This window comes from Camellia sinensis, chromosome 1 (genome assembly GCF_055761805.1).
Source record: "Camellia sinensis isolate YWXY chromosome 1, ASM5576180v1, whole genome shotgun sequence".
Classification (NCBI taxonomy): domain Eukaryota; kingdom Viridiplantae; phylum Streptophyta; class Magnoliopsida; order Ericales; family Theaceae; genus Camellia; species Camellia sinensis.
The window spans coordinates 203648281-203673403 of NC_138961.1; the positions used below are offsets into that span (position 1 = coordinate 203648281).

General features: G+C 35.6%; 2 protein-coding genes across 6 annotated transcripts; one reads left to right on the top strand and one right to left on the bottom strand.

The window, feature by feature from the left end:
* Positions 1-3113: 3113 nt before the first annotated feature.
* Positions 3114-8090, top strand: LOC114318812 (protein RER1B). Of its 4 annotated transcripts, none has more exons than XM_028265775.2 (4): positions 3114-3366; positions 3748-4112; positions 7459-7639; positions 7771-8090. In XM_028265775.2, the coding sequence occupies exons 2-4, from the start codon at positions 3769-3771 to the stop codon at positions 7822-7824; spliced, it is 579 nt and encodes a 192-aa protein (XP_028121576.1). In that variant the 5' UTR covers positions 3114-3366; positions 3748-3768; the 3' UTR covers positions 7825-8090. The 4 variants fall into 4 exon arrangements, with proteins under 4 accessions (XP_028121576.1, XP_028121579.1, XP_028121577.1 ...); XM_028265778.2 differs by having other exon boundaries at positions 3129-3366; positions 3760-4112; XM_028265776.2 differs by having other exon boundaries at positions 3131-3362.
* A 562-nt stretch (positions 8091-8652) lies between these two features.
* LOC114318811 (uncharacterized) lies at positions 8653-15386 on the bottom strand. 2 transcript variants are annotated; one of them, XM_028265774.2, is made up of 11 exons: positions 13229-15386; positions 13000-13110; positions 12864-12896; positions 11454-11631; positions 11183-11364; positions 10455-10591; positions 10277-10372; positions 9942-10011; positions 9707-9781; positions 9585-9630; positions 8653-9151 (listed from the first exon to the last, which is right to left on the bottom strand). In XM_028265774.2, exons 1-11 carry the CDS (start codon positions 14657-14659, stop codon positions 9087-9089), a joined length of 2424 nt encoding a protein of 807 aa, XP_028121575.2. In that variant the 5' UTR covers positions 14660-15386; the 3' UTR covers positions 8653-9086. The 2 variants fall into 2 exon arrangements, 1 of the variants encoding a protein (XP_028121575.2); XR_014343425.1 differs by lacking the exon at positions 9942-10011.
* Between the last annotated feature and the right edge of the window lie 9737 nt (positions 15387-25123).

Consider the following 25123-nt stretch of genomic DNA (forward strand, 5'->3'; position numbering starts at 1 on the left):
TTAAGGCTTGTCCCACATTGATTTGGTGGGCAAACTTTGACTGGGTTTATAAGGCATGAGTTTGTAACTTAGGGAGGGCTCCAAGGGGCATCCCAAGTTTGTAGAAGGGAGAGATTATGGGTAAATTGGACTAGACCCATTAGACCCAAAAATAAGAACACACGTGCATGTCGTAGCCACCGTCCGTCTGGTTGGTCGGGCTGTCTAGGTTTGGGCGCAGGTGCGTGGTGTGAGGTTGGGTTGGGCTTGTCCAGCCAAATACCTATCTTTTTAGGCAAAAAACATTTGAATTTAATTTTATTTTTTGGTAAAATAAAATCTATATTTAATTTTTGAATTCAAATTTGTTTGCACCTCTTCAATTTTGTACAATTTAAATTCAAATCTGTCCAATTCAAATTCTGTACAGTTTAAATTCAAATCTGTCCAATGTACAGTTTCATATCTGTCTAACAGATCCGAATCTATTCAAACCCAAAACAGTTTTATCTGTTTGAAAATCGAACCAGATCTGTCCGAATAGGTACCATACATGTTCATTCAAATATGTACAGCCACAAAATCATCTATAAATAAGACATGCCCTCATTTGGATTTTTCATTCACAATTTTCGTTCTTCTCTGCTGCAATAAATCTTTGTATTTTGCTACATTAAATTTTTGTGAGAAAGAGTGTATACACAAAGTGTGTTCGTTGTGCGAATAATTTGTAGTACTGCAATTATTCGTTGTTGATCAATTTATCCTCGAAGATAGGCGTTCACAATCTGAAAGTACTGTGGAGAGGACGAATCTGTAATAAGGATACAGTGTTAAACACTGGACTTAATCAAAAATTTGTTCAAGAAATTAATTTGGTAAGTAATTAATTTATTTTTTGTTTTATTATTTTCTCGTTTCAGATTTTGATTTTGTTTTTGTAACAAAATAAAAATTTGTTTTTATTTATTTATTTTATATTCTAGTTTGATTTTTGTAATCAAATAATTTCTCTCATTTTTCTTTATTTCTTCTGTTTGTTGTTAAGTACACAAACATAATTTAATCAGAATATAATGAAGATTGTCCAACACAAAAAACCTACAAAGTTCACAAAAACAAATTCATGTATAATTTGGAAGGTGTGTGGGATGTGAAAGACATAGATATTAAGCCGTCCTCGCACACAATCCTTTCATCAGGTCATTCAGGAACATTTTCACCATCGCTGCACGTAGAATGGATGGCGTCAATCCGTCCATTGTGTTGTCAATCTCGACTCCGTGCACATATTGCCGAATGATGAAACATACGAATATCGCATTGTTTGACTTGTAACGTTACAGCACAATAACCATGTCAACCCCATTACATTTCAAGAATAACAAAACCTACAAAAAACAACATCAAACCCACTTACATATCCAGACTCGAGGCAGTCCATGACCGAAACAAGCAGGTCGTCAAAATCCTGAATTTTCACATTGTTAGCAGGCAACCTTAGACTCACAAAGCTGGTATCGTGGTCCACCACCCATCATTTCTAGATAATGATAGTTACATTTACATTAGCGGTTTAACACGCAGTAGAACTGCAAATCAATAAACATCATCAACACAATCACACAAGCGTTTATGTAATGTGTCCACTCGTTGTCAAATGGAAAAATAGAAACCATTACAATTTCACAATGTATAGTACTTTTCATACACTTACCCACTTTTAGGACACTCCCAAAATATCACGTCGACGTAACAATAACAACAACATTTTACAATTATTTGCCCAACCATAATACACCAAGCCAACACAACCAACTCACAAATTGACATTGAACATTGTACTCAACTCCACACAAGTACAATCACAACAACAGTCACCCCCAAATACCTCGACAAACGACGTAACTTTACATTTTAAACAAGTGACGAACATGCACAACAATTAACATTCAATTGTAAACTTCTATCAGTGTCATCGACGTTAATAACAAACGCAAATAAATGCCCTCCAAAAACAAGGGTCCCTAAAGCATATTACAACATAACCAACTTGATCACACTGAACACAAACGACGCAAAATTACTTTCACAACGTTTCTCTTTCATGTGTGTCAACTAACATCCCACATAACAAACTACCAATGTCATTAACAACAATAACAAAGCAACCAACTAAACACCTTCAAAACTAGGGGACTCTAAACCATATTTGAACATAACCAATAAAACCAAGGCAACTAACTCAAACATCACAAACACTACGTTTGAACTACCCCAAATGTAGATTATCCCCAATCGATAACTCACACTAATACACCCAGTGACACTACAACACTACTAACACCACAGACCATATCCTCAATAAAATCGATTCCCACCTTGCCATTAACACACCAACATGCAATCGATGCTCTAATATTACGACAAACCCGAATCTCAGCAAAAATAGGCAATGGAATCAAAAGTTATCCACATATTCGTACAGTCACACACACACAAAAATTAACATCATGACATACATACCTATCACCATGGATATACACAACAAATCCTGATGCCGATGCTAGAAACGCTGCCGTCTTTATCGTCAATGACAGGACAAAATGACTCACTCATTGCTCTGATTCGATGACCAAAATGTACTATCAAAATGGGTTTTTCTACTTTCTGGGGTTTGGGAGTGGAATTGAATGTCAATTTGGGAATGACGAGTGGGTTACCAACATTACCAAAAACAAATACTCAAAGAAATATGGTGAGTATGGTTGCTGTAACATTGGAATCAATTTCGAGAACTTTCCATCTTCGAATTTTTCATTTTGATTCCTACCAAAACCACTCTAGTACGATATTGGCCAATTTGGTAAATTCAACATCACAAAAACACACATTTACCCTTACATTTTGCAACTCACACGCTAAAATCATGGGGTTGAAATGACTTTAACTTTGAAATGGAACTTCTTAATCTACAAAATATAAGGCAGGATTAAATGATTCAAAATACATTGATTTGGGATTTAATGGTACTTTTTCCAAATAAATAATGTTTTAATAGTTTTTTTTTTGGTTTTTGTTAAAAATTAAAAATTAATAATCCAATTTTCTCCTTCCAAACAGTGAAATATTCCAATTTCCCTTTTTTCTTGCGCTAAAAGACACCTAACCGTTCGCGCGATTATCCAGAGCCTCTCTCTCTCTCTCTTTCTCTCCGCAAGAAGAAAAAAAAAAAAAAAAAAACCTCTTTTGAGAGTTGATGATGAGAAACAACGAAACCCTAAAATGACCAGAGTTCTGCATTCACCGCCTCACTTTTTCGCTACGCCGTCGTAGAAACCCTAACCACGGACGTCTCTCAAAGATCAGCACCACCACACCCTGTAGGTACACACACACGCACACACTCTCTCTCTCTCTTCTTATTTTTTATTCTTGATTCAAAACCCTTATTTCCATGAACATCTATCACTATTGTGTAATCACGCATTTAAGCGCCCACATTTTTATCATTTCTTACAAAAATTCCAATCAAATTCTTAATCATGTTATCTATTATTTATTTTTTTTCTAATTTAGGGTTCGTTTTTACAATTTTATTGCATTGAATACCTGCATTTTCATTATTGACAGTGATCATTAATATCGAGCGAATAAAGAGTTTAATCTTTTGTTGTATTGTGCCCTAGTTTTCACCAATTTCGTGTTCTTTAATGCTAATAATGCAATATGTCTTTACGTGTCTCTGTTTGTAATGGCACTTAACAGAGTGAATTGTAGGAGTATAATATGGAAGGAACAGGAGGCGATGGTACAGTAACGCCGCTGACGAAGTGGAGAAATGATTTTTCAATTGCATTTCAGTACTATCTGGATCGTTCTACCCCTCATACACCCCAAAGGTGGATGGGGACATTGGGGGTGGCTTTGTTTTACGTGTTGCGGGTGTATTATGTTCAAGGTTTCTATGTTGTGTCCTACGGCCTTGGGATTTACGTGTTGAACCTCTTGATTGGGTTTCTGTCACCCAAGATTGACCCCGAGCTTGAATCTATGGATGGGGCTTCTTTGCCCACTAAAGACTCTGATGAATTCAAGCCATTCATTCGCCGCCTCCCCGAGTTTAGGTTTTGGTAATAAGCTCTTTGCCCTTTGCTTCAATCGTTATGGATGGTTCATGTTATTTAAAATTTGTGTTTCTGGGCTCTTGATGGGCTAAACACATTTCCCAACAGTTCTTTCTGTTAACTACAAATGGCCTCTGCACGTTTTGTTATGGTAGTAGTAGCTCCATTTTCTCCATATGTTCTCAATAGAGTAGCATGTTGACTATCATATTCAGAAACATTATTAGAGTACCTACTAGGCCTACTTGAAAAATTGGTAGAATGTAATGTGCACAATTAGCTTGTCTGGAAAGGGTTCCTGTGATATTTTTGTAAAATTATGTAAACAATGTATTCCAGGGATTCTTAATAAGTTATTGTTTGATTATGCCTTCTCTCATACTCACGGGGTGGCGATTGGTTTCTGTATGAGTTTAAAGATATTTGTTGGGGAGGAAGGGATTTCCTTCTGTCATGGCTTGTGTGCTTTAACCAAAAATGGTGTTGAAGGATTCTCAAGTGACATTACATTTGTTTCCTTTTGAAATTAGGGAGTTTTACAAGCCCATGTAAGAATTATTGAGGACATCAATATTCAAATTGATGCAGAATCTTAATCTATCGTATTGGAGGAATCATTTACTACCTCCAACTGAGTATTTCACGAAATTTGATGTCAATACTTCTACTACAACATCAGAAATCTAACACTCTTTGTGCATGTAGTGTTTGATTTATTCTTTCTTTCCCTTCTTTTCTCGTTCAGTTATATTTAGCCCACTTAAGTTCTGCAAAATATGATGCTACTGGTTTCTTTTGAATGAATGTAGTGGATGAGTAACCATATCAAATTAACCCACCAGACGCTGGAAAGTTGAGTTGAAAAGTATTCATCACCCTCATTTTGTTAGGAATGGTTTTAATCCTCATGCTTTTGCAGTGGTTTTCACGGTAGGCTTGTTTGACAATTTGATATATAGAATAGTTATCCTGGCTGTATTTAATTGGAATTGGTCTCTTTTCTGATCCATTGATTCCATCTCATCCTGGTGTGCTTGACCAGGACTTCTTACGTTGCATATGCAGCATATCTTTGATAAGAAGAATAGCTTTCTAGCCTGCAGCAAAGAATGCTGGACTCTTAATGACCTTGTATACTTTCCTAAGTATATATAAAGTCCTGCATAATAATAGTGCAATAATATGACATGGTGAAAGATTAATTACTTAAGCCTGGATCACCACACCATCTATTGGTGTTTGTTCAAGACTCTTATGGGTTTTCTTTTGTAAGCTAGTCTCTAATATGCTAAATGTACGTCGTCGTGAAGTTTGTGGCTTAAAGTTGAAGGATAGAGAGGAGGAAATGGAGATAATGCATTTAAAAATGCTTTACATGAATGCGTATGTGGACATGGATGTTTATGTTTATAGTTATGAATGCATGTGCACTTGTGCATACATGTTGTACGCATGTATGGTTGTATGTACATATTTATAAATGAATCAGATTAACTTTGTAATGAATCCATAATCTTGCTTGGTGGATCAAGTGTATGACAGGTCAATTTTAGTTGATACTTCTATCCATTTTATTTCTTATTAAATTTTTTGGGCAATGCATGATGCAAATTTGATTTTTAAATCCATGTAATTAAGCTGATATTTTGGTACACTTGATCTAGTAATCCGGGTTTCATTATATTGTTGGTTGCAATTCATGTTGATTTAGTAGGTGTTCAAAGGGCACAGGGTTGATAGGAACTCTTAGGCAAGTGGGTATAAAAATCATGATAGTAAACTTAACACAATAAGAGTAGACTTTCAAATTTTTTTTTAATAAAAAAAAAGGTGGTTTAGAAGCAGACACTTGGGCAGTAGTTTGATGAGAAGAAAAACTGTGTTTAGTTTCTATGTGGATCTGTGAAGCACGGACACAGATACGGATACGGACACGGATACGGGACACTACAATTTAAAAAAAATGAGGACACGGACACGGCAGGGCAATTTTTTTATTTTTATTTTTATAAATATTTTTATTTTAATATATGTTAATTATTTTATTTATTTATTATATTTTTTAAATAATGTGTTTCTGATAATTTTTTATTTTATTTTATATACATGTGTTTTTTTATTAATATGTATAAATAGTATATAATATGTTATATATACTTATAAAATAATATTATCTTATTAATATTATCTTATATATACTAATACATACATACATATATATATATATATATATATATATATAAGATAAGAAAGAAGGCAAGAGGGACAGAGTCGGCGAGAGAGACAGAGACGCGAGCGAGAGAGAAGGCGAGAGAGAGAGGGAGATGCTTACGGTGGAAGTCTTGAAGTCGAAGGGATGCAGATTGTCGACGACTAGATGTCGATACGGCAACTAGATGTTCGATCGATCAACTAGATGTCTTTGATCGTGCGACAGGTTTGTCTCTTCACTCTCTTCCTTCACACTCTCTCTCCTTGCCGTGTCTCATGTCGTGTCCAGTGTCTCTTCACTCTCTTTCTTCACACTCTCTCTCCTTTGTCTCTCTCTCCTCGCCGTGTCTCATGCTGTGTCCAGATCTAGACACGCGTGTCCTGGACGTGTCCCCTACAAAAAAAAAAAAAAAATTAAATTAAAGGGACACGACAGATGGCATGTTCAGTATGTGTCGCCGGTGTGTCCCTGTGTCCGACACCGCCACGGCACTGATTTTGCCGGGTCCATGCTTCATAGATGTGGATCATTACTTGATGATGATTATTACCTGTTGGGTTTGTTTGGGTACTTTTAAGTAAAATGGGTATTTATTGATTTTACAGTTACTATTTTCAATAGTGTAAACTGATGATAATCATTACCTTTTTTTCGTTTTCTTTTTTGTAATTTTTAAGTAAAATGGGTATTTATTGATTTGGAGCAACCTGACCCTGATTAGATGGGAAGGATTCATCACTTTAAAATTTAAATGTGGTTGTTATCTCATGAGCTGCCATTGTTGTCATGTCATGGTGCATGTTAAGGATTTCTTTCTGTCCTGGTAGGGGAAATGGGCAGATTCATGATAAACACGACCATGTTGCTTGTTCATCTGATTTATGGAGTCTATTATGAATGCATTGACTCTACACTAATAGCAATAATTCTGTTCGGGATTGGTTCAATTAAACTTAATGGCCCTTCTAGTTAAGCTCTCTGTTATACCTTCCATTTGGAATGATATTGGGAGAAATAACTGCTGCTTGATATCATCCATCACTTATTTATTTTTATATTGGAAACTTATTTGACAATGTGAAGCATTCTGATTTGCTGAATTAGACTGGATAAATACATCTCTGTGTTCCAATTTTTCAGGTATTCCATCACTAAGGCTTTTGTTGTGGCATTTGTTTTGACCTTCATCTCTGTGCTAGATGTACCTGTTTTCTGGCCCATACTGTTATGTTACTGGATTGTTCTGTTTGTGCTCACAATGAAGCGTCAAATTCTACACATGATTAAGTACAAATACATCCCGTTTGATATTGGAAAGCGGGTGAGTGATTATTGGGTCAATGTTATTTGTTTATCGGTCATGCCTGCCGCTGCTCTATTTTTTTTTTTCATTTTATATAATCTCTTTCAAGTTATTGTAACAAAGATATATTCTTCCTTCGAATGTGACAGAGTTACACCGGCAAGAGTTTTTCTCGAAGCAGCAGCAGTTCACCTAGAGACTAAAGTTGCACATCCATATTCTGAGCAGCCCTGAAGAAAAGAAGAAACTCTCAATTTTTATTTTATTTTTAATTTTATTTTTTAAAATTATGGTTTGAGATTTTGCTAACTACATGCTCTACATATATGACTAACAGGAAGTCACTCGTGTCCACACTTCTCGTAAGGTTTAGCAGAATAGATGTAGTATGAATTTTCTAGATATGACAATGCAAAAATATTGCTTGCCAGTCACCCAGATATCACAGCAGGACTAAGGTTGAAGTTGATTTTCTACTCTCTAACTAATTTTTACACAACTATGATGGAAAAGTATCTGTTGTGAACTCGACATTAATAACTAGTTTCTGGTTTTCCGCACCACGACTTTCACTGTATCAAATAGTGAATGGTTCTTATAACCATTTTAAGTTTCTTGCACCTTTGAGATTCAGAACTTGAGATTTTTCATGCATATAACTCTTCTTTTGTTTAGACAGAAAAAAAAAAAAAAAAATTGATTTTTTTTTTTTTCCACATTTTTTGACGTTTGGTACAAGTCTTAATGGAAAATGTTCTTCTTGATATGCCCCATCAATGGAAAATATTTTAATTTTAATCAACAGAAAATATTTCAATTTTAAAAGGTAGAAAAGCGTTGCAGCTACTAATACAATCATCACACCATTGCAATTACTGCCGCCACGACTCCACCACCATCCTACTGCACTGCCACCACCACCCCACCACCTCTGCCCTACAGCCATCACAACCACCCCCATCCCAACCACCCCCATCCCATCTCATCACTACTAATACAACCATAGTACATTAATTTTAAGGACACAATTGTAAGTATAGCAGGTTGGTGTTTTATTTGAGAGGGTGTGAAACTTTGAACACAAATAATGTACTCAAAAGGTTGAGATTAACAGAGAGTCTTAGCACGCATTGGATCCAACATGGGTTACACCAGATTGGGACTAACTAATGTAGTACAAGTAGTTGATGGCAGGTAAAAAAAAAAAAAGGGTTGGAAAGCTGGCATTCTTCTTGTTGAGGCATTTCTGCTGCTGTACAATGGGGGAACTTTAACAGAGTAAAGCACTTCACAGTTTTGTATTTTCCATAATTTCTTCTACCAAACTGTTCAACGGCAGACTTGGGCAAATAATATGATAGCATATCATTCCTTTTTGAGTTCTTTTTAATATCAAACAACAGCCATAGTGACATTTTCATGAACGAAACTCACTGCTATCTTCAACCGGATATATCTTTGCAAACTATGAGTAGTACTGTGGTTTGCTGGAACTCTTTCTATGCAGGCCCATGAACTTGGCAACAAATTCTGCATCAATGCAAGACAAATCAATGAACCATTTCAAAGCTAGCAAGTGCACTACTGTATGTTGTGTTAATGAAGTGACGTATCTCTCATACGAAAAATAAATAAATAAATCCAAAAAGGAAAACAAAATCGGTGATTAAAAAACTCTCATTTTAAAACTATGTGAAACTGCTCTATCTCATCGTGTGATTATCAAATTTGTAACTTGTTAGCACTAAACATGAACTTCATCACAAATCACAATAAGTCTATAACTTGATACAAGCAAAAAGAGTTGCAAAAAAAATAAATTTTGGGCTTTGTTTGGCATACAATGTTCACATTCCCATGAAGTCAGCCATAACTATCAATGAACTATGGTTTATCTTCAAATGTTGTGTGATTGTGTATGTACATTGATAAATTATAATATTTGAGTTGTTTCTTATGATACCTTCTAATTTTAGCAAGGCGCTTGTTCCCACTGGGAGTCTCTTATCCTGTAGATGGAGCTTGAGTTAGTTTTTTCTTTGTCTAAAAGACAACATAATTCAGATAAAGGAGGACAGAACTTACATAATAACCATGCCAATAATAAAGTTCTCTTTTCAAACCAGCGTCAACTCCCTTAAGAAACTGTTCAACGAGCTTCTGCATGTTGGAAAGACAATTATGTTAAAATAAATAAATATGTCTATTTATTAAGGGCAATTTTGGATTGAATGGCCTATTGACATTATAGATGGCATGTCAGCAAAGAGATTTATCATCTTGAATGAAGTCATTTTAACCAAAGTGTCAGACACAGTACCTGCAGAATCAGCTTGGGGTGAACAAAATCCACGAGAAGCTTTTGAAACTTTCCCCGTATATAAAATAATCTGAAGAAGCATAAATGTGTACTGGTAATCCTCATTTCATTACAAGCATTTCAAGAATGTCAAATTGTAATAAATGAAATTCTTCTTCTGTTTTTTTTTTTTTCTTTCTCCCCCCTATTTCCCCCCAAGTGAATTTCTCATGTCCAAATTTATGGTTTGAAAAAAAAATCCCACAAACCCTGCATAACAAGCCCAAACCTTTTGTTCACACAAGCCAAAGGCAGTCATGAAAAAAAAGAAAAGAAAATTCATGCTAGAGGTTTACCTCTTATGTGATGGATCAGAAAGAATTTCGGCAGCAAGTTCATCTAGGACCTCTTCCCAACCCAGTGGAATTGGTTGGTCATCAACAAAAGGATAGCTGTATGGGCATATTAAACTAGTGAGTGGAAAAATATGTGTAAAATATACAAAGGCAGCAGATCTATTGTTCAAGATCCTACTTGTGTGCTTTGCATGCTTCAAGAGCCATAATTGCTTTCCTAAGGTTTTGCTTCGACTTTGTAGCAATCTTAGCAGCAAAACTCATTGGTAGATCAAAGTCTTCCTTCCTTGCTATCTGAATAAGAACCTCCATGATCTACAAAATTGTGGGGGAGAAGAGTCAAAGAAAATTCAGGGTACAATATGAGATTTTAGCCCCAGAAGATTCCCCACCAGACTGCGTACACTGCACATAGTGAATGGACCTAAAGACCAACAAAATCCCTCAATATTTCTATATTTGTAGTATTTGGATTCCTGTTAACAATTCTATGAAATATTTTTGATTAAAAGAATCAAGATACCAATCCCAACCATGTTAGGAACCCATAAGAAATGAGATTAAAATCTTCTGAAAACATCAATTGATTCTTCACGGCTTCCCAAATTAACTCACCAAAATTTTTCCCTAGAATAGTTTTTCTAGAGATTATCAACTATGTTTATAATATTGTGTGCAGATTGCTGGTCTGTGTCTACGTGTTGGATTCATTTAATTCCCATTTTTTATTACATAGGAAACATTGAATTGTCGATTAGCCATTTTCTTTCAAAGTGATATGAAGTGTTCCTATGGCCATCAACCATGCACACCATAAAGAGAGAAGAGGATAATAGTATAATGTAAGGAGTGTCATAAAATGCAACCAAGAAGCAACTACTATTCAATATCAATGAGCATACTTACTTCATGAGTCACAGGAGCATCAACCTCAATAACTTTGCAGCAATTTTTAACATGTTCAAGAATGTCCACATCATCTTCACAGCAGAGTACGAGTTTACAAGAATCTGTGTAACAGTCCATGATCCATTTTATCAAGTGCTGAATGTTCTCAGAAGCTTTGTCAACGTCATAAAGAACCATAACTGTAAGCAACCAAAATAAATCTTGTAAGCTTCATATGATCTGGGTGACACTGTTTTCGAGGAAAATATGTTTGCTAATAGGAGAGGACCTTTATAATCTGTTTTGAAATTCACAGTGCTGATTTCAGGGGCAATAGTATAAATGCTGCTTATTTGTTTTACCAAAGCCATTAGTGCATATCTAGCATTAGGTTCCAAGTATACATTCAGCTCCACATGGTGAGCACTGGAGGTTACAGGAACGATTACTTGCACCGGTCTTGATTCCTGTCAGTAAAATGAAAGGAACTCTCATACTGGGTTAAGGCATATAACAAGGGGTCAATTCATTGAGAGTTTGACATCTGGTGCTCGTATAAATTTAAAACAACCTCCGGTGCTATGCTTTTTCATTATTTGGCATATTGCAAGGCAATTGTATTTTATCCCTTCGGCATTCTTGCACTCCAATGTTATCCCAAGTACAACAAAATCCACAAAAAAAAAAAGCCTATATTTCAGAAGATGATTAGCAAACTTGTTGAGAGTCAAAGCAATACTAGATATTAACAAGTGGTTTTTATTTCTTTCCCAGAAAAAAAATAAAATAAGACCACCTTTTTTTTTCCTTCCACCTAGCTAGTTCAAAAGCTGAACTCTGGTAAGACATATCTTAAGAACTGATTTGAAAACACAGCACACAGAAAATGGATGAGAGATTGACAAATCAACAAAAATGTGAAAGAGGTCTCAGGAAAAGAATGCAAGTCCTTGTATCTTCTTCAATAGAAACCTTTGATGAAATAATGAACAAGACAAGTATGATCCAGATAAAGAAGTCACTAAGTACTGTTCAAACAATTTTCCATTTAAAATGCACCAACATGTATGTTGGGATCCGACAATCGGTTGGCACCTCACTATTCTTCTGTGTGTCAGACACCTTTTGCTCTTGTTGGACTTGGTGCACAATTCACCTCTATTGAGGTATGTACTACTTGGAACCCCAACAATTGTCCTCTATTGAGGTATGCATTAGCATTACAATCAAGTACGATTCAGGGAAGTTTAACAGGGCTCTAAAAGTTGCAGAATTGTTTTTGATCACGTGTGATACATCCTGACCCTTCAGGGGCAGATGTAAAAGCCCAAAAGACGTCCCCATAAGTTAGAAAGGAAAACTTTTCATCATCAATGATTTAATTAAACATGCAGTACAGTCCGATAAAAATGCCAAAAATGGATTACATGGCTAACCCTATACTGTTGGGAAATGCCCATTGAGTTGAATCAACCTCAACTAAAAGTGATAGCAGTGTAGTACTTAGGAAAACATCATCATAATTCACTTAGTCCCATACATAAATATAGTCTCAATGATTGTTTATATCACTATATTAAAATTTCAGAGAAAGGATGCGGGTTTGTAAATTCAGGGACATGTTCTTATGATATCATCTTCTTGGTATTTTGTCAACAGGACATACATATTGTGAAAACTGTGTCAGAATCCACTATACCTGAATATGGAAGTATCTTAAATCATGAGATATCTGCAAAAAATTTGCAAAGTGTGGTTAGTCTTCAAACATGAATTTGAAGGAGATTTTTTTTTTTTTTTTCGACATTACTGCATCTAATGGTAAAGGAGCATACATTCCAAGCAGGGTCTCCATAGATTTCATGCAGAAGAGCCATTGTTAGTGCTTTTTTACCAGAGCCAGGAGGTCCTTTGAGCAGAATGTGTGGACAGATTTCATGAGATACCTAAAGAAACAATAGAAATAGAAATCATATAGAAAAAGTACAAACAAATGGGAAATTTCTGCTTACTAAAGAACTCAAACAAGGCGAATGAGTTTTATCATGAATTGACATCACTTACAAGTTGCTTGAGTACTTGAACTTCTTGTTTGTGGCAAATGAATCCATTAAGTGAAGCAGGCTGATGCTTATCGGCCCAGAACTGTCTCAGGCTTTCAACCACAAATGCTTTCTCAATGTAAGAAGCCTCATCGAATTCTCTAGTTTTTTCAGGCGATTTTGTGGTCCTGCAAGGCCCCTTCTTTATGCACGAAAACCATGCTTCTGTCTGGCTCTTCCTTCTGTTGGCTACAAATTTTCCAACGCTTCCGTTTGTCCTCCCGCTAATGGCACTTACTTTACTACTATTGGTGCTAATCTTATTACTACTCTGCCTGCTCATAGCAGAACCGTTGGTCATAGTCGTTTGCGTTAAAACAGTACTCGATGAATTCCCCTGGTAGCTAATACCAAAATTGCTATTTGGTTTGCTTCGTTGATGAGGAGCAGAATCCCTTCCAGCAAACTTTTGAGGCATTGGGCTAAATCTGTCTTCAACGCCACCGTTCTTCGGAAATATTATATTCTGCATTGTCTTTGCCAAGTCTCCATAGTCGTGAGAAAAGAAAATATCACCTGGTGAAATGGAATCCGTGCTTTGGAAGTTTGGATCACCGGCTCCTGGAGCTCTAGAAATCTTCACATTGGCAACCATTTCATTGAGTTCACCAACCGAAGGAGTATTTTTATGAGAACCTTCCCTCTCTTTCCGCGGCATATTCCTCGGCAACGAGGAGGGTATCGTATCCCCATTTTGCTCTGTTTGACCATATCTAATCTGTTGGTCCATTTCTCTTATTCTGGTTCTTGGAGCAGTCACTGATCTACGGCTATGAATGGATTTCTCACTCATCCTACTTGTTTCATTAACTTGATAAACCCCCCCTCTTTCCTCAGCACCAACATTTTTATTAATCTGTCGGTAATTTTGCTTCCTATTCGAGTTCACTGTCTTGGTGTTGACCAAATCAAGGTCCTCTCTTGCAGGTTTATAAGGAGAAATATGCCTGTGAATCTCGGGATTCGCAAAGGGACCAACATTTTTTCGAGAATCTGAAACAGGTCTAGGCGAAATAGGGCTAACATTCCTATGGAGATGAGAAACTGGTGTAGGTGAGAGAGCAGTACCATCATCTTTGCGCGGTTTGTAGGGGGACTTGCTATGCCTCCTTCGAACTGGACTGTGTTTTGAAGGCTTATTTAGAGAAGGAACTTCATCTAGGAACCTGGCGGAGTGTCTTCGGCTGATTTTGTAAGGACTTTTGTTTCTTCCTTGATCTGAAGTCAAATTACGCACTTCAGAACCCAAATTTCCATTCAACGGATTGAGATCATGCCAGGGAGTTTCAAGCCATTCGGTTTCCGTGTCTGACGGCTCGTAACCGCTCCGCCTCTGCCTAGTACCCGAGGATTGAGTCTGAGATGCTCTGCTGGACCGCAAAGGCTTCTCCATTATTAATCCTCACGAAGTCAGTAAACAGAACGGGGCAGTCTAGTTTGGGAATTAAATCAAACACTTTATGGGCATCAGAAAATCCAATCATAACATTTTTTCCACTAATGGAATGAACAACAAAGAAATATTTTTTATGATTTTGGAAGATGGGTTTCGAGATTCGATTGATCTAGGCCTTGAATGATGAAGAAAACTAAGGGAATTGAGAGGGGATATGCGATGGAATAGGAGGGTTGGGTGAAGAGATGCTTATATTTAGGAAAGCGATGGGTACGAAGCGAGAGCATAGGTGAAGACAACGATGGTGATTGGTGCAGAGGAGGAGGCATAGGCCTAGCACCAGCGAAGAATACACAACAATGGAAAATTGGATGTCCGTATCCTGTAATTTCCAGGACCAACGTCGACATTGTCGATGTCGATTATTCGTTTTTTGTCGTCGTCTTCTGTATATTTGCTGTAACAAAAAGGTATCGATCGAGAGAGAGAGAGAGAGAGAGAGGCGTACCAAACAAGTCCTCTGTTTTGGAATCTTCGGAATGAGAGTGTTAGCGCCAATTTTTGATTCGCGATTGCGGCTGTCTGTAACGGTATAACCAACTCTGCTATGATTTTGTTTTTTTTTAGAAAACTACTCAAAAGATAATTGTTGAAAAGAGTTAGAGTGATATGGTACAGAACGAGGCTCACATATAATGTGACGTGTGTGCCTATTTTTTTTTTTTTGGGTGCCACATTCTTACAGCTCTCTTAATAACTCTAAAATTAGAACTATTCATTATGATTGTTGCTCAAAACAAGTACTCCCTCCGTCCCAAAATAATGGTCCCTTTTGGGGAATCTAACTTTTTTTGGTAGTATAATTATTGCATTTGAAAAAAATTGATTTTTCAAAATTATCCTTTTGATAGTACATTTTTTGGGAATATCAATGCATAATTGTACTTTTTATGTTGTTTATTAATTTAAAAGAAGGGTAAAATAGGAAATTTATATTATTTTTGTACTTGATTTTTGAAGAGGGACTAATATTTTGGGACAATGAAAAATAGAATAAGGGACTAATATTTTGGGACGGAGGGAGTATAAAGCATTAGGCTTAGTGCATTATATTTAGTGGATTTTTTTTTTTTGGTCAGTAACAATTCCATCTTTTATGAAATAGTTTGGTTGTTTATTTTGAATGATATTTTGTGTTTAATTTTACCTCTAATTTATCTGTTACTTTTTTCTTATCTATGGATATTTGTTGACTATCTGTTAAAATTTTTTTCTATCTGTTTAAAATTTTACCTATCCGTTTAAATTTTTTATTATCTGTTTACTTTTTTACCTTATCTGTTTAATTTTTTAATCTTTTCAATTCAAATTTGTCTTATCTGTTTAAATATTTTCCGGTATAAAAATTTATCTGTCCAAATTTATTATCTGTTCAAATTTTTTAATTATCTATTTAATTTTTTGTTCCCTTATCTATTCAAACATCTGACCAAATTTGATTATCTGTTGCAATTTGTTTCTTTATCATCAACAACAACAACAATAATCAACAACTAAAAATAAAAAAATAAAGATCTGATATGAGATCTCTACATATCCAAATCTGTCACAACAACAACAATAATAGTAATCAACAACAACAATAACTTTTTTAAAAAATAAGGGTAAATTATAATTTAACCCCTTGTGGTTTGCCTAAAAAATACGGAGTCCCTCTATAGTTTCATTTGTAACACTTAAACCCCCTATACTTCATACCAAAGTACAATTTTTGACAAAACTGTTTGTTTAAACAGAACGTGTGCTGCACGAGCATGAATGGTGAGTGAAACAGTTTTTCCCGCCCAGAAACATATGGCAAATGACCAAAACACCCTTATGAAACATTAACATCTTTTATCCCCAAATGAAATTCGGTGTTTGAGTATGGGTTTCATTTACCTCAAGCATTAATATCCTTTTGTTTGTTTCATTTACCTCAAGTTCTCTCTCTCATTATATAAATATACAACCCCATTACATTCCATGCAAAACCACCACCATCACCTTTTATTTCTCCTCTTATCTCACCACCATCACCTTTCATGCAAAATTACAACCAACCAACATCACCACTATCATATTCCATGCAAAATCACAACCAACTTCTTATTCCATGCTAAACCACCACTCAAAATCACCACCACAACTTTTCTCTCTAAAAATTATCCAAACCCACTTTTCTTCTTATAATTCAAATTAGTAACAAACCCAACCCATGAAATCAAATAATTAATATGTGTAAACATTTAGATTTTTGAAATAGCATTGATGGTATTCATATCAACCAAACCTACTTTTTCTTCTCGTTTCCGACATTTCTTCGGCCTATCTTTCGGACTTCATAACTTTCGCGATTCGTAACGGTTTTATCCCGTTCTTTCATCAATCTCCTCACATTGCTTTATACTTCATCCTACGCTACCTCGTTTTCTCACTTCTTCCTGAAAATGGGTGGTTTCAGCATACCGAAAGTTGTCCAAAACTAACGTCACACATTTCAAAGAAACATCTCCAAATCTATTTATTTCTTTTTCATCATCCACTCTCTTCTGTTGCTTCATCTATAGCATTTTGTAAAGGGTGGTTCTTGGTTTTGACGAAGCTAGGCAATGGTGGTGATGATGGTGGTCACGGTGAAAGAGAAGATATATATATATAGAGAAGTCAAAGCTTGGGTTCACCATTTATCCTTCTTGTGGGGACATAATTTTTGAATGACAACACGTAACCGAAGTGTCACCGAAATACCAGCCGAGGTACCACGTTTCCTGGTCATGACGCCGAGGTAATCTTTGCTAGGCCGAGGTTATCTGAGAGAATACCGAAATCCGAAATAAGCGGATAAGAGACAAGAGTCTTAGAATGGGAGACGACTTCAGTTTGGGAGCATTTATCCTTATCCTACTGGAAGTCCAAGATTAGCAGTAATCCTAAGTCCATTAGAGTTAGGCTCCTATTGGGACTAGGATTGTGTTGGCTATAAAAGAGAGGCACCCCATGGGTCTAAGGTATGTCTTTTATGCTTTTGATATTCTGTTTAGTGAGTTAAGCACTATTAGTTATCTTTGGCAGATATTAAGTACGGACTTGATCGTCAGAGTGCTCCCGGGTGGACGAGCCACCGTTGGAAACTCTTCTTTCTGTTGCAGGTCGTTCGGACTTAATCTATTCTGCCGGTATTCTCCAGTTGAATACTAAGTTGACAGTGTGGTCAAAAAATCACTCACACACTTCTCCTCATGTGTCTACATGTTAACTTATTAATGATAAATTCAGTTTGTTGAATTATGGTTTATAATGGTGGTTTGTAATGGCATTAAGAAGAAAATTAAAAAAATAAATAAGAATAATTTAAACTTTTTACAATTTTTGTTACATCCGTTCAAAATTATATTTTAGTATGAAGTATAGAAATTTAAGTGTTACAAATAAAACGAAACTATTTGGGTAAACCAGGAGTTGAGTTATAATTTACACAAAAAATAAATAGAGAATGACTTCGATCTGTGACTCGGATCTATGGTTTCATGTCTTTCTTTGCAAACTTGCAGATGTACGTGCATTATTCGAAGCTTTAGTAACGGAGCTTCAATGCGGACCCAAACTTGTAGATATATATATAGCGAGAGAGAGAGAGGGAGAGAAGGATGTTAGGGTTTTGGACTGACATCAGGGAGGAGATCGGATTTGAGGCGGCGGAGGACAGCGGTAGGCAACAACATCTGAGGCGGAGCTCAGATCTGCAGATCTGAGTCGTCATCATCATCACACAGAGAGGGGGAGAGAGAGAGAAGACGGAGGAGGTCTCGATTGGCGACGGAGTTGAGGAACTCTGTTGCGACAAGCGGTGTAGCGGTCGGAGCTCTGATGCGACAGAGGTCTCGATCGGCGACGAAGATGAGGAGCTCTGGTGCGATGAGAGACGCTCTGGTGCAACAAGCTTGAGAGAGAAGATGGGGAAAGGGGGCAAGGGGGATGGCGTCGGCGGGACAATGGTGTTGGGGTGGAGGACGGTGGTGGTGGTGTCGTCGGAAATGAGAGAGGGGAGAGAGAGAGAGAGAGAGAGAGAGAGATTTCGTGGGTTTAATTTGGGGTTCACCGTAACACATATGTATTTGGTAGTTTCGTCATTTTATAGAAATTTAGGCCAAGTTTGGCTAACAAAAAAAAATGTACTTATTTCATCTTTTTATTTTTTTTGGGTCACATCAATCAACATATTCTCTCTACTTTTTTTACACATAATACAAAAAAAGTCAAAAAGTACACTTATTTAGTCTTCCCAAACTTGGCCTTATGTTTATGGATAAAATATTTTAAAATATTTATTTTTATAGACAAAATATTTTAAAATATAAATATTTAGAGAAAAAAAATTTAAATTTGAACTTGTGAACGCCCAAAATAAATTGATGTGTGGCTGGCTTTCATTTTACATATAGGCGACAACAAAGAGTTTAATTTGTTATTCACCAAATAAAATAAAATAAAAAAGTTTAATTTGAACTATAAAAGAATTTTATGATATATCTACCATATGTTGTAATTACAATATTTGCCTTGTTTTTTTTTTTTGTTATAACTTATTGTGGTATTAATATGATTTTTATAGTGTTAGTTATGACTTATTATGATATTATTTTAATTTTGATATAAAAATCTTTAATTATACATGATATTTGATTATAATTTTTTATATGTAACTATATATGAAAATAATTTAATTATAATATTTGTGGTAAGTAAAATTACAAATATATGATAGCATTATCTGAACTATATGATCATTTCTAAAATTTCTTCACAGAAATTTCAAGTCCAAATCTTTTCTTACTTGCATGCTGGTCTAACATTGGTCAAGAATAATATATGGTGGGTCAGTTTGATAAAGCTATAGGGTTGTTTTTAAGAATTATAAAATGATAAAATATTTATAATTTTAATACAATTTTTATATATGTTTTAAGGGTTTGATTTTTCTTAAGTTGGGATCTTAACTTAAGAGAGCGTTTAGATTTAGTAAATTCATTTTAAAATTAATTATGATGATTTGAACTTTTCACTTTTTTAGACTCATTGAATAGAATATTTATGTAAAAAATTAATATAATTGAATGTCGGTAATTATATAAATGAATAATATTTGTTTTAAAAAAATGAATAATAAATATAATTTCAAGAATAATTATTTATTTTTTTGTAATATAAATATAATTTTTTACAAAAATAAAATACTCAACAAGATCTATATATTAAATAATTAAAATTATTAAAATAAGACCGTGGTGAGTCTTAGAGCCCCAACCACAAGCCTTGTCCATTTTTTAATTTCGAAGTGCTTTAAATTTCTCTACAGGGTAAATTACAAACAAATGGGTCAGTTCGGCTCGATTTTTCCGGCCACCGGCATCCGAACTGACGATTTTGGTTTAGAGAATATTTTATCCAATGTCGATTGACCAACATTTCGAAACTGTTCACTTCTGGTGGTAGAAACTTCGGTCGGGCTTCGGTTGATGATGTAATGAAGTTATATAGTCATCTTCAGCAAAATAAATATGAAAAAAGACAAAAATAGAGGGTTTTTAGCAACGGAGGGAGAACGGTGAGGGATCGGAGGGGGGAGATCTGAGGGGTTTCAAAGAATGAATGAGGTGCATAGATCTTAGCGACATCACCGTTGTTACCACCATGATCTCAACCTCATCGAACTCATGTCATCATTTTTGCTATGATTTTCCACCATTACCGTGTGTGCACAATCTCAGAAAGGACAGACGTCACCCTAGATCATTGTGACATATTGATGGTGAAATTGTAAAGGAAATGAGAGACTTGTGATTGTAAAGAAACTGATGCGAGAAACTGATGCGAGAGAGACCGAGAGAGAGAGGGGTAGGCGAGAATAATTAGAGCGAGAAGAAATGAGAGAAAAGAGAGATTTGAGAAAATAGTGTAATGAAAGAGAAGATGAAAGGGTGGACATCGTGTCGTGATACGTCTGTTCGTATTGTATAATTTCGAGTTAGTGTCAAAATAACGTTAATACTAACTCGATTTATTTATTATTTTGTGTTATCGTATCGTGTTATTTTTAAGGTATGTTTGGGAAAAGTTTTTCGGGACTTTTTTGGTTATTTTAATCACAAAAGAGACAATAGGTTATTTTAGCTACAAAAAACAAAATATCACATTCAATCCATAATCATTACACTGTTCTCTCATAAAAAAAATCAAAAAAGTCAAAAAGCCCTTCCCAAACCAAACTTTTTAGCCCAGGCTAAAATAGTCAAAAAAGTCAAAAAGCCAAAAAATCAATCCACTTCCCAAACGGAGGCTTAGTTTGCATTTAGTTCATATTGTACTAATGTATCATGTTAAAAAATTTCATTATTAACTAAAATTATCAAATATACGAACAGTATTTGAAAATTTATTTACAAGTTAAATTTAATGAAACTAACCCCTATCAAAATGAAATTATTTATAAAATATATAATTTTAGCTTAATTTTATTTTCTTAATTTATTAAAATTATATTTTATTATTATATTTTTTAGTAGATTAATTCAAATAATAGACAAAAAATACATTATGTTTAATTAAAAGTAAAAACAAAACTTATATTAAACTTAAAATCGTATTTTATATACTTTTTAATAAACTTGATGTAATTATGTTAGGTTAAAAAATGTCATGATACTTTTTAATAGAAATAATATTAAAATGTATAATTAATTCTTCATTATACAGATTATTCATGTCAATTTTGTATCATATGTAAATTTGACACTAACTCAACTTGTTTAATATTCGTGTTATCAAGTTATCTCATATATATATTCGTGTTAGAAAATGATCAATCATAACTTGCTAATTTTATGTATGGTTTGAACCGTATTATGGTAGCATGTTGTAAATTCTCACCCCAAAAGCGAGAGATCAGAGAATGAGTGTGATTAGGAGAGGTCAGACCACTTTTTTGTTCGGAAGGCAAAATTTCACAGTAATATTATAAATTTAAACGTAACTATTTAAAATTATTATTGTGGGTGTTAAATTTTTGACCACATAATTAAACGGGAAACTCAGTTAAAGAGTATTGGTAGAATAGATTAAGCCTAACAACCTGCACAAGAAGATGAGAATCTGGCGGTGGTTCGTCTACCGGGGGACACTTCGATAATCAAGTCAGTAATCAATATCTCTCAAAGATAGCAAATTGTGCTTTTTACAAGAAAGAACTTACCTCAGACCCACGAGGGTGCCTTACTTTTATAACTAGCAGTGACCGGATCCCTTTAGAAGTCTCACGTCAATGAACTCAGGCTCAATGTTCATCCTGGACCCTCATCTAGATAGAGATAAACTCTTCTTGAGCCTTATCTTTATCCAGACTGAGATCTTTCCCTATTTTAGGACTCTTATCCCTTATCTGCTTATCCTGGATTCCGACATCTCCGCAAATAGCCTCGGCCTAGCCGAGATCATCTCGACAGCATGACCAAGCCACGTGGCACCTCAGTTGACACTTCGGCATCACCTTAGCCACGTGTTGTCATTCGTAAAATACTTCCCCACAACTGTCCCTTAGGTTCTATTACCTCGACAATCTAAGGTGATGGAACCTACACCATTTGACAATATAGTATATCGACTAAAATTCACTCTTCTCTTCGACCGAGATCATGACTTGCCGACTTCATATATCCAGGACTCAACTGTCCACTTTACCAACGATCATGACTCGTCGGCTTCAACCAAGAATCAATTTCTTTAAGCATTTTAACCGAAACTGCCCCTCTGGTCGAGATCACAACGTCATTATTCTAGAATTTCAAGAGTTCTAACTGCGCATGAGTTGTCATGCACAATCTCCTCAACTGTTTCCTCCACGTGTCCCTTTCTTATTAGGTCGTATTTGACGCGCGTTAGCGGACCGTGTCATTTTTATCCGCGCCACTTGATAGACACGTCGTCCAAGGCACTTTATTACGTTTTTTCCGTCTTTTCAATTTTAACAAAACACTCTCTTTCTCTCTCTTCGTCTTCTCACTTTGCAAAGTTGATTTCCTTCTTCATCTCAAACTTTCTCTCTCTACGAAAACCACCATTTTCATACCTTCGAAGCTTTTTGCAACCGTGCTCCATTCCATACCTCCGGCGAAGCATTCATGTCCGTCTGATTCTGGCAAACCTTATTTCGGCGTCCTCATTTTCGGCCCTATTCGGTAAGTCCTCAATTTTTTCCCTTTGTCATATGCTTCACATCGCATCTGTTGCCGTGAGACTTGCACCTATATAGTTGTACTCTGTTTTTTCTTCATTCATTTCCTAATTTTTGGTTGCCATTTTTCATATTGCAAATCAATTTCTTGAATCTGTTCTGCGCTTCGAAGTTCATTACCGTGTTTTTGGAGTGTCGACTGTATTACTTGTAGTTATTACACATTGCCTTGCACACACTCACTTAGTGTTCTGCGGATGTTCTTGGATTGTGATTTCTTACCACTGTGTTTCGTTATGTTGTTGTTTTCCTGGATTCTGAATCATGATTCTTTCTGTTTTCTTGGTGCATTTTCCAAATTCTTGCCTTCAATTCTTGTTTCTGTAGACCTAGGCTTGAGATTTGTTTTAGAACCCTATTGTTTAGGAAAATCGAAACAAGAACACTATCTAGGATACCAGAAACCCTTCTTGAGTTGTTTAGACGAGATCTCTAAACCCTTGCCAAGCCTGTTACTAAAAATCTGCTATCGAACCCACTAACGCTGAGATAATGGGTATGCTCAGGTAGAGAGTTGACACTCCTTCCAAACTAGAATACTTTAGGCAAGAGTTTTCCATTCTAGCCGACGTTCAACTTCGGTTGGCTGGAAATGATGACTCTATCATGCCTGGGAAGGACTACATGCTATTTCCCGTAGTCTCTATTATCGAGGGTGGAGTTAGGTTTCCCTTAGGCATCCTCTTTAGGGAAGTCCTCCATTATTACAAGCTTAATCCCATGCAACTGGCCGTTAACTCTTTTAGGATCATCAATGGCATCGTCGAGCTGGCACATCGGCAGAATGCCAAAATATCCCCATTCGATATCCAGTATTGCTACACTAGGTGTGGCCTCAAAACCAATACCAGCTACATGTGCTACCTCAAGCCGAGATCTACACAGTACAATAGCCGATATACCAAACTCCAATAAGGGCGCGGCAGACAACTACCTGATTATCTCGGTGTGATAACCATGTCTCGTGCTATGTTAATTAATCTTAATTATGATTATGATTATGTGCTTAATATGATTTTTGAGTGCCATTTATATGATTACATGTATTTTTGAATTTCTGTCTATTGATCGAAGGAAAATCTGTTTGATTCTTTGCTATAAAAATTTAATTGAAGGCCGTAGAGACGTCAGAAAGCAGAATTGAATGTGTTTTTACGATTAGCATGATTTTTAGAACCTACAGTGAAATTTAATTGAAAACTAATTCGGAGGGAATTAATTAGTTTAAATTGAATTAATTAAGCACCATTGATTAGTTCTAATTAAGTGTGATTAGGGAAAGCCTATATAAATGAGCTAAGTATGCTTAAGCTCATGTTATTTTTGAGCTCAAATCAGATTCTACAGTCTAGAGAGAGAGGGTGAATTGAATTTAGAGAGAGAAAGGAACCATTCTTGAAGATTTTGCAACAGAACTCAAGTTTTGGAAGGCTAGGCTCTAAAACTAGCTAAAATTGAGCATTAATTCATGAGTTTCTGAAGGTTGAAGCTCTCAGGTGAGTAATTGATCATAAATTCATGAGTTTGAGTTTGTAATTTTGTGAATTCAAAGTTAAACGGTAATCAAGAACAAGAATTAAGTTGAATTTGATGAATTTGAAGTCATTATAAACATGCATGTAAAAGATTGCCATGAATTTGTGTATTTGAGCATGAAACATATGATCCATGTTGAATTTTATTAAGATTTGTGCTTTTGATCATCTTTTGCATCACTTAAGTTGAGAATGGAAGTTATATTCCATATGCAAGCACAATTCATGGAGGTATAAGTTTTGGTAGCATGAATTTGAAGTATTGAAAATAAGTTTGGTATAATTTGTGTATGCATGTAATTAATTCATGGGAATTGAGCTTCATAATGTTGTAAATTTAGTATTTGTATCATGTTAGAAGATGTACAAGTGAATTATGAGTCATAACAAGTACGTTACATCAATTGGAATGCAAATTTGAAGCTCAAATAGAGTTCTGGAAAACCCAGAATTCGACTTGTCTGCTTGAGCGAGGAAAGCCTCGCTCGAGCGTGAATTTGTAGCTCCTAGAAGTTTTGCAGAGATTGCACGGTGGCCGAATTTGCGCTCGAGCTCCTCACTCGAGCGTCAATAGTCTCGCTTGAGCATAAATTACAA

Coding starts and splice junctions, on each gene's coding strand:
- LOC114318812 (XM_028265775.2), top strand. CDS start 3,769: ATGGAAGGAACAGGAGGCGATGGTACAGTAACGCCGCTGACGAAGTGG. Junction 4,113..7,458: donor CTCCCCGAGTTTAGGTTTTG/GTAATAAGCTCT, acceptor CCAATTTTTCAG/GTATTCCATCACTAAGGCTT. Junction 7,640..7,770: donor CGTTTGATATTGGAAAGCGG/GTGAGTGATTAT, acceptor CGAATGTGACAG/AGTTACACCGGCAAGAGTTT.
- LOC114318811 (XM_028265774.2), bottom strand. CDS start 14,659: ATGGAGAAGCCTTTGCGGTCCAGCAGAGCATCTCAGACTCAATCCTCG. Junction 13,111..13,228: donor TTCAAGTACTCAAGCAACTT/GTAAGTGATGTC, acceptor TTGTTTCTTTAG/GTATCTCATGAAATCTGTCC. Junction 9,782..9,941: donor ACCCCAAGCTGATTCTGCAG/GTACTGTGTCTG, acceptor TCCAACATGCAG/AAGCTCGTTGAACAGTTTCT.